We start from the raw sequence: 16,207 nt of genomic DNA, 5'->3' as shown, positions 1-16,207 counted from the left end.
AATATATACATAATTGGTGGTTTAATTCACACAAACGTTTCAAACAGTCATTCATATTCTCTAAGAAAATATACAATCACAAAATTATTTAAACCCAACCTTAGCTAATTTGTGAATACATTCATAGTCCAATTTGGTAAAAGGAACTAAGTAGTTCCAAACTAAACAAGTGTTGGAAAAAAAAAAAACTACTTCTTGACCTTTATTGGCTCACTGAAAATCCAACATTGAAGAACATTTCCATGGAATCATCATCATCAAATCCTTCGTTTTTTTCAATGATCTTCAATGCATGCTGCCAACAATTGATAGGAAGATCAGAGGCATAGCAACCACAGTTGTTTGTGCTGCGTTCCATAGGCTCCGTGTACACGAATTGAACAATAAAATCGAAAGATGACTGAAACAATTCACAAAGATGAGATAATGATATGAAAGTTTCCACACAAAATAAAGTACAAGCTAAGCTACTTAGACTAACTTGCTTAATAGCTTTAATAAAATCTTTACAACATGACGAATGAATTAAAATGTTTACACTACCTGTACCAAATTACTTGAAACACTATGATTGGACACGCTTGATTTTATATAATTGCACAATAAAATGATCAAAGTGGGGTGTGTAAATAATGCAATATCACGATTCACAACAATGACAGAGAGATTAGTTAAATGCAAGTATAAATCCAATAGCGAAGTAAGTACCAATATTTCAGGTGGAGATGAAAATCGAATACTATCTAGCTGAGGGAATAGCCAAAGTAAAGCATCCATGATCACTCCAAGTGGTGGTGGTGGCGACCCAACATAAGTGTTTTGTGCGTATTGCTCTGGCGTTGGTGACCCAAAATAGGTTACTACTTTCAAATGCTTCACTTGATAAAGAGGAAAAAAATAGCTATGGCTTTGTCTCATTTCCATCAACTTCATCAAATCCTACATAAATTAACACGAAAAATCCATTAGAAAAAACATTTAATTAGGAGCAAATTAAATCATAACTAAAACTCATATATATTTCTCCTTGATAAGGAACATAATTAGTACCTCGATTCTCAAGTTTCGTAAGGTCAGATGCTTGGAATTTCCGAATATGTTGAGCATTGCTAGTACATTGGCATGCACTATCTTAGAGAATCGATAACAAGCAAGCTCGACGAAACTACATGGACTAATTGTAGACCTTTCAACAAGCTCAAGAAAAATATGTCCTTGATATTTAAAATGAGATAGATTGGGACAATCCATCACAACACTTTTCAGCCCCTCGCAATCGTATAGTATCAATGTTTTTAGATGTTCTTGAACAATCTTCACATGCCTCAATTCGTCGCAATACTTAATCTCTAAGACCTTAAGGTTATCAAGTCTTGAGAGATTTGAGTTCAGCCATTCATCAGTCATTGAATGCGAATTTATTAGATGTAAGTGTGTCAAACGTCTACACGAATCTAGACGAAGTAGGTCTAGCCTCTTTTTAAAGCTCACAATCTCCAGAATTTCAAGATCACTCATACACAATTCATCTTGTGCTAGAATATCACAAGAAATTATTTTTAATTTCTTAATACTACAACGCGAAAGTTGAAAATTCACACATTCCATTGAAAGTTTAGAACTCAAATCTCGCTCTTCTAATGAGCCAACATTAGACAAAACTAGCAACCTTAATTCACTATGAGTATGACCATACTCGAAATAGCGAAAATTTGTAGCACCATCCATCACAACACTTCCCAAGTTACAATTATATTTAAGACCAAGTTCTGTTAGCTTCGAAACCCCAACAAGGTTAAGATATGTGAGGCCATCACAATGCTCAAAGGTTAAACTCTCGACGCAATTACAACCAGCAATCAGTTCATCAATCTTAGATTGCTCAATAGGGATTGAGGTAAGAGACAGTTTTCGTAAACGACACGAAAGGATAATTGGTAAGCAAGACACAGTAGTTGGCGGCCTTGGCGGTGGGTAACAGTTATAAAATTCTAATTCCGATAACACTATTGGAAGTGTCGAGACATACCTTATGACAAATTCATTCGAGATCAAATCAGGATTCAAATTGATCGAAAGAGATAAATTCTTAACCTTAAGTTTAGTGAGATATTCACCAATTTCAGGGCTAAACTCCTCGGCATTAAGATATGGTGTCGTTAGTTGAAAACGAAGTTTAAGATTTGGTATCGATAGTTGATCATCACCTAAAAAGTTCCTAATTCTTGTAAGAGTCTTATCAAGGAAGTGTAGGTAACGTAAGTTGGGGTTCTGCGACATCGGTCGTATCGGCGATTTGCATGAGTATCGATCATATGATCTCCACAACTCGGGAAAATACGAGTTATCGATGTTGAACCAATCGAACCTCCAAGTTTTTGATAATAAGCTTGTTGCAATGGCTTGTTTGTAAGGTAAAAAGGAGAGTATGTGTTGCCTTATGTCGTTCGGTAACTCGCTAATTCGATCTTTTTTTGAGATCTCCATTGAAGAGTAATTAGACCTTTCAATACCAAGGGAATTTTAGAACCCTTGTGTTAGTTGTGTATATATTCCTACAGAATATATAGATTTAATTAGAAGCCAGAATTTGAAACGGAATCACCCTAATATTTTATAAAGAGTGTAAACCCTAAATAGTTATATATTTTTTTTAATGTTTATTTGTCTATATAATGTTTAGAGATAGCGGTAATGAGGTAAATCTATATATCGATATGGGTTTATGTAATAGCACAATATATAGTATATTGAGAGTGAGGGATAGCTCAAGTGGTTAGAGCAACCCTTGTATCGATTCTCATCATCTGCCCTAGTGGCTCTTTAAACACCAAAAAAACAATATATAGTATATTACAGAAATATACCCTACATTAAATTATGGTAACCTACCTTTTTCTCAAACATGGTGAGAAGTTAATGACTTATTAATTATTTATTGAAATTTATAAATTATTTTATACATATAAAATATTGAAATTTTATTGAAAATAAAACTCTAAACTAATAATGTTATCCTAAAAATTTATCTAAAAAAGTTCATTGAAACTAAAACTCTAAACTAACTTTTATTTATTTATTTATTTATTTTTTTTGACGGGCTAAACTAACTTATTATATCAAACAAAATTTATTTAAATCTATCCAACAATTTCTTCTTACCTTTTATACTAATAATCTTAAGGGCCTGTTCACTTCAACTTAATTTCAGTTTAGTTCAGTTCCAATCAGTTCAGTTCAGCTCCTAATTTCCTTCTCTTATAAAATAATCATTTAAGCTCTATTCAGTTCAGTTCAGTTCAGCTCCAATCAGTTCAGTTCAATTCAGCTCCAATCAATTCAGTTCAGTTCAGCTTAGTTCAGTAAATGTGACAAACCCTAAGTGGCGTTGACAGCCGAAAAAAGTTGAAATGCCAAGATTTACCAACTAAAACTATAGAATAAAACAAGTCAAAATCAAAAGCTTACATATTACAATGATAACATGAAATAAAAAGCTTCACTTATGTAAAACTATTTCATTTTAGTAAAAATAAGTTGAATTCAACCAAAAAAATAATAATAAAAAAAAAATAAATTTAGTAAAATATATTTTAGTTCAATTAAAAACAGTAATTTTAAAGAAGAAGGTAACATAAAATCAGTTAAAAAATAATTCCACTTTTGTAAAATTAATATAATAAACTTCAATAAAATAATTTTTGTTCAATCAATATAATATCATTTTATAAAAAATAAGGTGGAGTGATTTTACTCGTGTAATGAATTTGGATTACTTTTAAGGACAAAATGGGGCTACTCTTATGATCAAATGAGGTTATTCATACATATAAATAATGATTGCTCTTATAAACCAATGTGGCCACAGCGTGTGGCTAGCCACATACAAGACTTTCTGTTAATTTTTTGAATAGGAATTATTTTACTAAATATTATTGTAAATCTAATTTTTTAAAGCATCATAATTAAAATAAATATGCTTTCAATTGTGAGAGTGAAGTCATTGTTCCAATACATGTAAACAACTCGTTATAGCAATTTCGTCGGACCAAAACAGAGAAGTAACTAAGCACACGAATACACGATGTTACGAAGCACAGTTGTAACGATGAGTTCACCAAGCTTGTTGTTTAAGATATAAACACCATTTAAGCATTTTTTTGGTTTTCCACAATTTACTATATTGTTCACGGTTTTTTCACCAAATACCCCTGAGTTTTTTGTTTATTCATTATATACCCATGAAAATTTTCAAATTCACCATAAACCCTTAAATTGTTACAAAAATTCACCATATACCCCTAATAAAAATAAGATGAGTGGAATTTCATTAATTATACATCGAAACCACCTTAAATCTCTCCCCTCATCCCAAAACCACTCCTGTAACACCCTAGAAATTCCTTCCCTTTAAAAATACCTATTTTACTCTTTTAAATACGATTTAGGAATATCTAAGACATTACCGCCACCGTGAGAACGGTTAAGGCAATTATCAAAGACACACAGCGGAAGACTTAAATAAAAACCATTCGAAATGAGTCAACTTAAAAGTCAACCAAATGAAAGTAAAGTTAAAATCAAAGTCAAACGAAGTCAAATAAAATCAACCTACAACTTGAATTGGAACCATTGAAGGCCCTTATCAAAACCAATTAAATTACGAAAACCTTTGCGTTAGTCTCATAAGCATAACATAATATAATATAATATTTGAATGCAATAAACCACATCTCAACTAATAGAAACTAGCATGATTCGCTCTTCACTCATGCCCCGTCATGAATATGTTTCAACACCTGAAAAGATTATCTCCACTTGCCTCCACTACTCTCCATTAAAATGGATCATCGTAGGGCCAAGATAAAGACATAGCCAGACACAAACAACACACACAATCAGCAAAGCTGAGTACATAAGCGTATTTAAACATACTAACATGCAACTCCTAGCATCACACATACTTACCTCATTGCACCTGTTTACAAGCACACAACAAACAACAAGACTCTTTAACTGGACACTAAATAATTCATTTAGCGTTGATTACGCATCGAACGGGTTTCCAACTAAACCTACCTCAATAAATTGAGGCCCACTGACACGGGAGCTAACCGTGCCAGCATCACCTATCCCACACATTGGTGGCGGAATTCCAGCGCATAATAATAAAAGGGAATATACAGCGTCCTGTACTCCATTAGAAGTTATGATCAAATATAAAGTCACATAACTCCCCCCATATGTTCATACTCAAGGTATATACGTTCCAAGAGTTTTGGTGCGTAATCTCTTTCACTTTACGTTATTTACATATTATTAGACTTGGTGATGACTTTCAAAGCATAACAATTCAATCATCAATAATTATGCAATCAACAATCATACCAATTTAATTCTTGAATATTTAGTGACCACATATAATTTAATGTTGAATCCTTTTTAAATCTACCTCAGTGTCAAAGACACCTTAAACGCATAAAGCGCCAACAATCCTATCCCTCGGTGTTAAAAACACCTTAAGTGCACAAAGACACCAACATACTATTTATTCCTTGTGTACATAGACACTTATATAGCTCCTTCCTCATGCTTAATGCATCAATAAAAATTATATGGACTATAATAAAATTCCTTTTCAACATTCTAAACATAATTAAACAATTAGTGTAATTAAACATGCTCTCTATCATGCCATAAATAAATATGTAGTCCATATACTCATGCCAAAAATATAATTTCCAATCCATAGATTATCACAAATAAATTCATGCTTCATAATTCAATCACCAATACCAATAATTCACAATTCAATACATAAACCTTAGCATGATACTACTTGTAATTGATTATAACCAAACCTAGCATGATTCTACATCATCAAAATATGCTAAGTACGCGAACATACCTCAATTAAGCCCATAAAGTGGCCGAAAATACTACAATAATTCCCGAATCAAGTCTCCTACAATAAGGGACAATAATACTAAATTAATTATTCTTGTATACACAATTTCCAGCAACTTAAACTCACTTCAAACTATTTAGAATAATCTGAAAATTATTTAAAAACCCCTAATTAAACTCCTTTTTAATAGGTTATCACACCCTTTTATTAAAATCACAATTATACTACTTTAAATAAAATTCCAGCATTTTAAACTAATCAAAAACCACTTCAAAACCTCATCAAAATATATCTTCATACTTAAATTATCCATAGAAAAATTAAATTATCTCTTACCCTTTAAACTCAAGGATAAAATTTTAAAAAAACTTCGTTAAAAATCAAAAACTGCCCGAAAATCATACTTAAAGGCTGAATTTGGCCACGAGAGGGTGGTGCTCACTACCAAAGGTAGTGAGTCTGTCTTAAAACGTTGTTTTCACATGGAAAACACTACTTTTTTTTGTCAAAATCGGATGAGTTTAGAACCTGATCGGGATTAAAACGGAATTAACATTAACGAACGAGAATCTATAAATTAAAACACGAATTTATGTGTTCAAAATAATCTAGAATTAAGTTAAACTAATTAGCAGTTATAATCACCAAAATTTCCAAAATATCATTACTATAAAAGCCCTAAATCAATTGTTCATAAAAACCCTAAAAATCAAGTCTTTAATAATTTTAAAACCCTAACTTATATTTTTATGAAATCTGAAAATAAAACACTTCATTATTTAAAATTTACAATCTTTACAATCTTTAATCATCAAAACATAATTATGATACTAATCAAACATACTTTGAATAATTAAAACCAAAACCTATAAATAAAATCATCAAAATAGCTAGAATGAAAAGAGGAGAGAAAAAGGAAGAAAATAAGACTAACCTTTTTGTGTGGGAAATTTTGGGGATCTAGTAGATATATATAGTGTAGGGTAATTAGTGTAGGTTTGGGCTTCATATAGTCATGGACTTTAAATGTTGAAATAGGTGGCCCAAAAGTAAAAATAGGGTGATTGGGTTCATAAGAAAGATGGGCTATATTTGGATTAAATACTTGTTGACCCAAATATAAATACTTGATTAATCTATAATCCAATAATTAAAATAGTTTGACCCAAAATATACTTCATAAATAAATAAATAAAATATAAAATACGTTAAAAATACGGGGTATTACAACTCCTCTCGTTTCTCTAGCTCCAAAACCACTCCAAATCTCCATAATCATATCTGTATTATTGATTTTGAGGATGAGTAAAAGAAAATTTAGGGTGGTTTTGGGGTGGGAAAAAGGAATGTGGCTGGTTTTGAGGGTAGAAGAATGTATTTAGGCTGACTTCGATTCATAAAATACCCTAACGATTGACGAAATTAACAATCATTAGTCATCAACAGTATATGGTGTATTTTTTGTGAAAATTTGAGAGTTATGATGAATTTGAAAAGTTCATGAGTATGTGGTGAATAAACGAAAAACTTAAGAGCATGGTGAAAAATTATCTAAGATATAAACACCATTTAAAAAAAAACCCATTACCTTACAAGTTTAAAAGCTAGAAACAATTAGTTCACCTATTTTTTTCATTTTAAGAGAAAAGCTAAGATACTTGGACTATATAAACTGACAAAAGTTAATGGCTTTTATCCTAGTTTTAGTCTTAAAATATATAACAGCCCACCACAAATGCTACAACTTGACTTTTTTTGGCTCACCAAAATCCAAAAGTTCAAAACCCTACATTGAAGAACAATTCCATGGAATCATCATCATCAAATCCTTTTTTTTTCAATGATCTTCAATGCATGCTGCCAACAATTGATAGGAAGATCAGATGCATAGCAACCACAGTTGTTTGTGTGACGCGTTCCATTGGCTCCGTGTACATGAACCGAACAATAACATCGAAAGATGACTGAAACAATTAACAAATATGAGAAAATTATAAGGAAGTTTCAAAAAAAAAAAAAAAAAAAAAAAAAAATTAAGCTAAGCTACTTTGATAAAATGTTTACAACATGATGATTGAATAAGGGGTTGTTTGTTTGACATAAAAAAAACATGGGAAGTGAGACTTCCTAGGAATTGCAATTTGAGTGTGTTGTTTGGTTGACAATAATTTGGTGAAATGGGGGAAGTGGAACTTCCTAGGAATTTTGAGTTCCCACAAAATGTAGGAACTTACTTACCTAACCCCCCCTAGGTAAGTGGAAATTCCTATGGAAGTTACTTCCCTCATTGTTAACCAAACAATTTTATAAAATTCCCATGAATTTGATTGTAGGAATTTTAATTCCCATAAATTTACAATTCATGGGAAGTTCTAATTCCCAAGTGAACCAAACAACACCTAAAAATAATTACAATAGATGTACCAAATTACTTGCAATACTATGATTGTACACGCTTGATTTTATATATTTGCACAATAAAAAGATCAAAGTGGGTGTGTAAATAGTGCAATATCAAAACGATAATAGAGAGACTACTTAAATGAAAGTATAAATTCAACAGCGAAGTAAATACCACTATTTCGGGTGGAGATGAAAATCGAATACTATCTAGCTGAGGGAATAGCCAAAGTAAAGCATCCATGATCACTCCAAGTGGTGGTGGCGGCGACTCAATGTAAGTCTTTTGTTTAAGTTGCTCTGGCGTTGGTGACCCAAAATAGGTTTCTAGTTTCTACTTTCAAATGCTTCACTTGATAAAGAGGAAAAAAATAGCTATGGCTTTGTCTCAATCAGTTTCGTAAGGTCAGATGCTTGGAATTTCCGAATATATTGAGCATTGCTAGTAAATTGGCATGCACTATCTTAGAGAATCGATAACAAGCAAGCTCGACGAAACTACATGGACTAGTTGTAGGCCTTCCAACAAGATCAAGAACAATATATCCTTCAAATTTAAAGTGAGATATAGGTTGGGACAATCCATCACAACCCTTTCCAAGCTTCTGCAATTGTATAATATCAATGTTTTTAGATGTTCTTGAATAATCTTCACATGCCTCAATTCGTCGCAATACTTGATCTCTAAGACCATAAGGTTATCTCTAACAATATTATTATTATTATTATTATTATTGTTGTTGTTGTTGTTGTTGTTGTTGTTATTATTTTAATATTATTGTTGTTGTTACTACTACTACTACTACTATTATCGTTATATTACTACGGAGTACTATTATCGTTTTCTAATATATGCTAAAAAGTATGAAATTTGACTTAAATTATCATTAACAATATCATTACATATAAAGATAAACTGAGTTTGAACTGAACTTATTAGAGCTGAACTGAATTGAACAGAACTTATTGGAGCTGAACTGAACTTAAGCTGAAGAGAACATGCCCCTAGTATCGCTAATAAAATTGATGAAACTAGTTATCATCTTAGTTAAATTTAATGATGTTTTATAAATTCAAAACTTTAATCATATATAAAATTAATTTTATTAGTATTATATATCCATACATTACGACATTTTTAGCAAATTTTTGATAACGAAGATAGAATAAAACTAATCTTTTTTTTTAAAAAAAAAGGAATAAACCAAGTTAAACTCAAAAGCTTACAAGGATAGTATAGCAAGAAAAAATTTCATTGAGAAGTGTCTAATGCATTATGATTGACCCATTTGTACTAGATTCATAATTTCTTGTCTTTGAACCTTTTTTTTTTTTTTTATCATTCGTACTATATATAAAAGTAATTGATTAGTGTAGATTAGATCAGATCAGATCAGATCGGATTAAACTACATCAAGTCATATCGGATTAGACTAAGATGATCGTATCTTTTTATTTGTGTGGGTTTATAACACTTTATACTCCGTATGTAGCTAAATATTTTTAATTTTGTAAAACAATTCTAAAAAGTTTATAAGAAATATTTGAAAAGTAGACATTGTTAGCAACACAAATAAAGTCAAAATTTGGAAAAAGCACATTTAGGCCGTATTCTTTTCACCTTACATTTGCTAAAATGAAATTAATTGTATTAAATTGAAATTATTTTAAATTAATTATTATTTGCTGATGTTTCCAAAAAAAAAAAATTTATTATTTGCTGATTACACTTAATTTTACTAAATTGAAATTATTAATACCGAATATGATTGTATTTCCAATTTTGTAAGCATCATTATTGAACAAATACGCTTTCAATTGTGAGAGTGAAATTATTGTTCCAAAACATTGTAAACAACTAGGTAAAGCAATTTCGACGGACCAAAACAGAAAAATGTAAAAGCCTAGGATATTATGTTACACAGTTGTAAAGGTGAGGTCACACAGCTAAGCTTAGTTGTTGAATCGACTCAAAAGCAAAATTCCAATTTAACGATGAAAAAAAACTGGTATCAGATTCTCAATAGCAAATTCCATTCTCAATCATCTTTATATCAATATAAGTATCATGTTGCTCGAATTCGCTACTACTAATCCTTTTCATCAGGGTCTTTCAGTCTAAGAATGGTACGTTTTGTTTAACATTCCTTGTAAACTGGCTCTTTCAAATGATGTATGTTTGTGTATTATCAAATCTTCGAAATTTTATCTAAGGAATGATTTCAGTGTTATGGATGATTTACTAGGAAGGGAAAGAGCAAAAGAAGACGAAAATGAAGATAGCAGTTGGACCGTGGGGAGGTAATGGTGGAACTAGCTGGGATGATGGATGTTATAGCGGTGTAAGAGAAATTAAGCTCGTCTATGATCGATGTATCGATTCAATTACTGTGGTGTATGACAAGAATGGTAAACCTGTTAAGTCAGAGAAACATGGAGGCAATGGTGGAAGCATAACTGTCGAGGTAACTCTTCCTATCCTTTCGAAGTTTGGCTTCTAGCTATCTAATAAGGTCCGTTCACTTCACCTTATCTTTGTTGAACTAAATTATTTTTAAGGACATTTTGTAAGAAACTACCTTATAAAACACTTTTTTTGCGAGAAACTACCTAATAAAAAAAATGTTATAAGAAACTACCTTATAAAAGGGTAAATGTTGTAAGAGACTACCATTGATCGAAAAGTCACCGTTGACTTTCACTTTCCGACATTGACCACATCACGTGCCAATCACGTGATTTTTAATTCACCCTTTTCCTCCTTTTTCTTAATTAAAAGGTGACATGATCAACGCTGAAAATAAAAGTCACCGATGATTTTTCGACCAGTCTCGACAACATTTATCCTTTTATAAGGTAGTTTCTTACAACATTTTTTTTATTAGGTAGTTTATCGCAAAAAAAAAAAAGTGTTTTATAAGGTAGTTTTTCACAAAATATCCTATTTTTAATGAATTTTTACTGATTTTCTATCATTTAGGGTCCGTTTGGCATCGCTGTGGTTTTCTGTTTTTTGGTTTTTTGTTTTTTAAAAGTATATTACATATGTTACATAATGGATCAAAAAAAATAATTTAACTTATTAAAATCATAATAGTTTTGAAAACTGACAACAAAAAAGTGAAAGCACCTTTTTCTTGTTTCCTATTTTTGGTTTTTAAAATGATGCCAAACAAGCCCTTAAGTTACTGATTTTACTAAATTTTTTCACCGAAGTGAAATTAATTTTGGCAAACTGAACTTATTTTTTACTAAATATTTTTTATTTTAAGGTAAAGTAAACAGGGTCTAACTAATACTATACAAGTACTGAATTTATTTCTCTATTTTCACTTAATGACTTGATTTACATATATATGCTAGATTAAGCTGAATTATCCAGAGGAGTACTTGATGAGTGTAAGCGGCCATTACTCGTCATTAGTACAAGGGATGCCTCCGGTTATTAGATCGTTAATGTTTAAGAGCAATCTGAGAACCTTTGGACCTTTTGGCATACAAGAAGGAATCCCGTTTTACTTCGCAATGGAGGGTGGAAGAATCATTGGCTTCAAAGGGAGAAGTGGTTGGTATCTTGATTCCATTGGGTTTTATCTGTCTCGAGCTCAATCGAACACAATAAAAAAGAAAGTTCAACATTGGCTTCAGAAATCCTTGGAACTAAAAAGCAGTAAACAAAGTCATCATACTCTCAAAACAGCTAAGTAATTCCTGTCGAATTGTCGAAAACAGGATCAACCAACAAAGTACAGAGATGCTGCACTTTAAATGGTGGTGTTTCCATGTTTGTTTAGGATTTTAAAGACTATTTGTCTACTAATTAGTATACTCATCATATCTAACTAGCTTAGTAATGTAGAAAATTAAAAATAAATTGTTAAAATATAGTTATGAGTATTAGTTTCTGTTTAATTTGCATCTTTTAGTTACTAACATAATTTAATTTCTCCAAACAAATTAAAGCTAATTTGCACAAAATAAATTTCTGTTTTCTGAGCAAGTGAGCAGACAAAATACCTGTAAACCCGACCACCGAGCAATCTAACGTAAAGAAACTGAAACCACGCATCTTTTTATGCATAAACAACCTTTAAAACCACATCTCAAAACTAAAGCAATAAATTAGGTAAACATTTTAGATGGTACTGCAATCTAGGCCAGCTGGATAATTAGTACAGGAAAACTTCATGTTCAAATCACAATTAACACAGATCAAAACACAACCAAGAAATGAAGCAAACATAAGCATAGCACTCCTAACTGATCCAGCTGAATATAGTACCTAATATAGGCAAATTTCATATTGATACAAGTCTTCTTCAAGTCTAAATATTCTTAGGTAAAAGTCCAGATAATTAAAAGGAAAACCCATTCGGTTTAGGTCAGGTCAGTCGCGTATGATTTTTGACACCTCTAGTCGAATATATATGTATCATGCACATATGAAGATCCATAATTTTGACTAGGGTGAGCAAAAAAATTAGGGCACCCAAAACCGAAACCAGAATCCGTTAGGAAACTGCAGGTTTTGGAACCTTAATCCGTACTAAAGGTACCGGTTCCGGTAGTAAAATGGAAAGCTTGTACCAACAGGTTTCGGTTCAGGTTCCTAAATTTTTGGAACCAGAACCTATAGGGTACCTTGTAACCTGATAAAAGTATCACTTAAGTTCAAATTATTTACCAATTCTAAACTAATTTTAAAATAATAAATATCAAAATAACAATTATAAATATATGTATATTAAAAGACATGGTACCCTGAATCTTGAATAACATGTTCCTGTTATATTGCACCCCTAATTTTGACTAATTATATTTTTAACAATAGGATATTAATCTATTTATTAATACGATTCAAATACACTTCTAACATTTAGGGTCAGTTCAGTGTAGTTAAATTTAGCTAATCCCGACCCTTAAGGGCTAAATGGCCCTATAACCTTATTTGAATATTTTTTTACACATAAACCAATAAAAAAGTTAAATCGGGCAGCAATTTACAATTTATAAGAACTTTTGGGTGTAATTTGCAATTTTTTTTAAATATGCAATTTGCAAATTGGTAACTTTAAATGGCTGCAATTTGCAAATTATCCTAATATTAATGAAAGACTAAAATGCAAAACAGGTAATTTGGCAGATCATCAATGCATTATGAATCCTGCCCCTCTGCTTTAGAGATTAAAGCAGATCTTCACAGTTGTTGGTCCAAAGCACCAATAATAGTCCAAGATACTGCAGTAAAAGAATATAGCTCAACAGTTTTTCGATGACATTATTGACATTACTCTAAATATAGACGCTTCTAGACCCATAATAAGCTGCTGATTCTTAATGGTGTCCGAAACAAAGAGCACACTTTTCTGAGGGAAAAAAGGGACCTTAGAAGTAATAACACTTATTCAAGACAAGACACACATTTATACAGTCGAAAATTATAATCTGGAATTAAGTTAAACTAATCAGTAGTTATAATCACCAAAATTTCAAAACATCATTACTATTAAAGTCCTAAATCAATTGTTCATAAAAACCCTAAAATCATAATTTTCAATAATTAAAAACCTAGGTATAAAATTTACAAAATCTGAAAATTATAACATTTATAAAATCTAAAATTATAAAGTTTAATCATCAAAATACAATTTGAAACTAATTAAATTAATTTCAAACAATAAAATCAAAACCCATAAATCAATAATTATAATTACACAAATTAATAAAACAAAGGAGAAAGAAAATAAGACTAACCTTCTGTGTTGGGAAATTTTTGGGGATTTATGGGGTATTTATAGGAGAGAGGGTAGTAGGGTAAGTAGGGATATTGGGCCTCATAAAATTAATGGGCCAGTTAAGAAAGTAAAATGGGTTTGGTTTGTTTGTTGAACTTAAATTATAGAAGGAAGGTTCATAAAAAGTTCTTTGTAATAAAATCGTTTATCAACCCCAAAAATAATTTGAAACTTTAAAAAAGCTATCATCTAATTAAAAACACTACTCCCTCCATTTTATAATGTTAGTCTCATATGAAATCAATCACATAAAATAAGAAAAGAAATAAATTTGGAATTCAACATTAAAGTACAACATAATTCATAATTAGTTTACCTTATTTAACTTTTTAAATTTTTTATTAGGAAATCACAAGTCATAATTGCATAATTTAAGGTAAAGATTTCCTTACTGAGAGTCATGTCATCAATCCACAACTTATTAATTAAAAAAAAAATCAAGTTATAAATGAAATCTAATATTATATATTTAAAGAGGAGTTTTTTCCCGAGTTTTTAAAAAGCCACGTAGGATTTAATTTTCTCAGTGTGCCATGTAGGATTATAAATCTTAATAGTAGCCAATTAAATAAGAGATTATTAATTTCTTTTAGAATTAAATAATAAAATGCCACGTAAGCAAAATTGGCGAATGAGATTTTTAAGTTTAAATTAATTAAATATTGAATATTATCTTTTAATATTAGGAATTTTATCTAAATATATAACAAATTTTAGCTCATAAATACAAAAAAATAAAAAAAATAAAACGTGCATCACACGGGCATATTCAATATGGGTATATCTTTTTGAAACGCCCAAAATAGTATATGAGACTAACATTTTGAAATGGAGGGAGTAACATCTTAAAATAAAAATTATATTAAAAAAAAACTTTCATTTGATATTGCAAAAATTATCTTTAGTTAAAGAACACTATTTACCTAAAAAGAGATGACAAATTATCTCTCAGCTCATGATTAAATTCTTCGAACATATTTTATCTTACAGGAATTCTTATATATTTTTCTTACCTTATTTTATTTTATTCTTTCTTTTTTTTTGAGAAAGTTTTTCTTACCTTATTTTTTTGAGAGAAAGCAGGGAGGTCATTCATTCATTAGTAGACAAATTGTCCATTAGTACATAAAGGAGTAATGTCACTAGGACAACAATTAGACCAAGTTTGTTCAACACCATAAGGAATAAGACGAGCTAGATGGTGTGCAACAAAATTCCCCTCCCGCTTTACATGAGACCAAGATATAAAATCGAAGAAAGAGCATGTATCTAGGATTCTAGGACATCATCAAGTAGATTATCTAAATCAGAGAGATAAGTGGAAGCTTTCGATAATCTAGTAATGACAATACTGTTATCAGATTCAAGAATGATGTGCTTGAAGCCGAATTGTTTCGCCAATCTGACAGCAAAGATCACGGCCTTACACTCAGCCAATTCAGGTGTCCAGTTGGCTTTGAAGCGTCGGGTTCCAGCAAATAACACCTCACCAAAGTGGTTGCGTGCCACGGCTCCCAAATTTGAAAGGGTTTCAATAGCCTTTTAGGAGTTTGATTAGGATTTTTTTTTTTTTTTTTTTTTGAATTACTTTATTATTATTATTATTATTATTTTATTTTTTATTTTATTTTATTTTATTTTTTGACATGAGTATTAAAAAAATTTTGGACTAGTAATTCAAGCCTAATTAGGATTCCAAATTTTAGGAGTTAGAATTGTTATTTTATTTAGTTAAATTAATTAAGATATTTCCCTAAAAAAAAAGATTTCGGGAGAAGCATTCCAAGTTTAATGAGGAGTCTAAAGTAAGATTGAGTTTCTAGATATTTCAGGTCTATAAATAGGGGTCAGTAATAATAATAAAAGTAGAAGTTGTTGAGGTTAAGAAAGTTTGAAAATTGTGAAGAGGTAGTTTGAGTGAATTGACGAATTGATTGGTAAATTGTTTTTAGTCGAAAAATCAAATTATTATGGCTAACTCCAATGACGACAATAAGAATAGCCTAATTCTGATTCCAAACATGAATGAGCCCTCAAAACCTCTTATCAAAGTTATAATCCCTAACTCGATCACGCTGACTTCCAACAACTATCTTTCATGGAA

At 30.7% G+C, this 16,207-nt stretch overlaps 2 protein-coding genes across 2 annotated transcripts; one reads left to right on the top strand and one right to left on the bottom strand.

The window, feature by feature from the left end:
* Nucleotides 1–202: 202 nt before the first annotated feature.
* On the bottom strand, nt 203–2,487 carry LOC145619841 (uncharacterized). The gene is made up of 3 exons (XM_081674534.1): nt 1,051–2,487; nt 709–939; nt 203–400 (listed from the first exon to the last, which is right to left on the bottom strand). The coding sequence occupies exons 1-3, from the start codon at nt 2,485–2,487 to the stop codon at nt 203–205; spliced, it is 1,866 nt and encodes a 621-aa protein (XP_081530660.1).
* A 7,820-nt stretch (nt 2,488–10,307) lies between these two features.
* On the top strand, nt 10,308–12,182 carry LOC145621283 (jacalin-related lectin 19-like). The gene is made up of 3 exons (XM_081676026.1): nt 10,308–10,435; nt 10,555–10,773; nt 11,672–12,182. Exons 1-3 carry the CDS (start codon nt 10,433–10,435, stop codon nt 12,014–12,016), a joined length of 567 nt encoding a protein of 188 aa, XP_081532152.1. The 5' UTR covers nt 10,308–10,432; the 3' UTR covers nt 12,017–12,182.
* Nucleotides 12,183–16,207: the final 4,025 nt, after the last annotated feature.

The sequence above is a fragment of the Chenopodium album genome, chromosome 27, assembly GCF_948465745.1.
Source record: "Chenopodium album chromosome 27, dcCheAlbu1.1, whole genome shotgun sequence".
Lineage (NCBI taxonomy): Eukaryota > Viridiplantae > Streptophyta > Magnoliopsida > Caryophyllales > Amaranthaceae > Chenopodium > Chenopodium album.
The sequence above is the reverse complement of the archived record's forward strand: the minus strand, read 5'-3'. Positions and strand labels throughout refer to the sequence as shown.

Bases quoted from the DNA above. Each gene is read 5' to 3' on its own strand.
- LOC145619841 (XM_081674534.1), bottom strand. From the start codon at position 2,487: ATGGAGATCTCAAAAAAAGATCGAATTAGCGAGTTACCGAACGACATA. The intron at 940-1,050 runs GTACTAATTATG...TAATTTATGTAG, and splicing joins TACGAAACTTGAGAATCGAG to GATTTGATGAAGTTGATGGA. The intron at 401-708 runs GTACTTACTTCG...GAATTGTTTCAG, and splicing joins CATCTCCACCTGAAATATTG to TCATCTTTCGATTTTATTGT.
- LOC145621283 (XM_081676026.1), top strand. The intron at 10,774-11,671 runs GTAACTCTTCCT...TATATATGCTAG, and splicing joins GTGGAAGCATAACTGTCGAG to ATTAAGCTGAATTATCCAGA.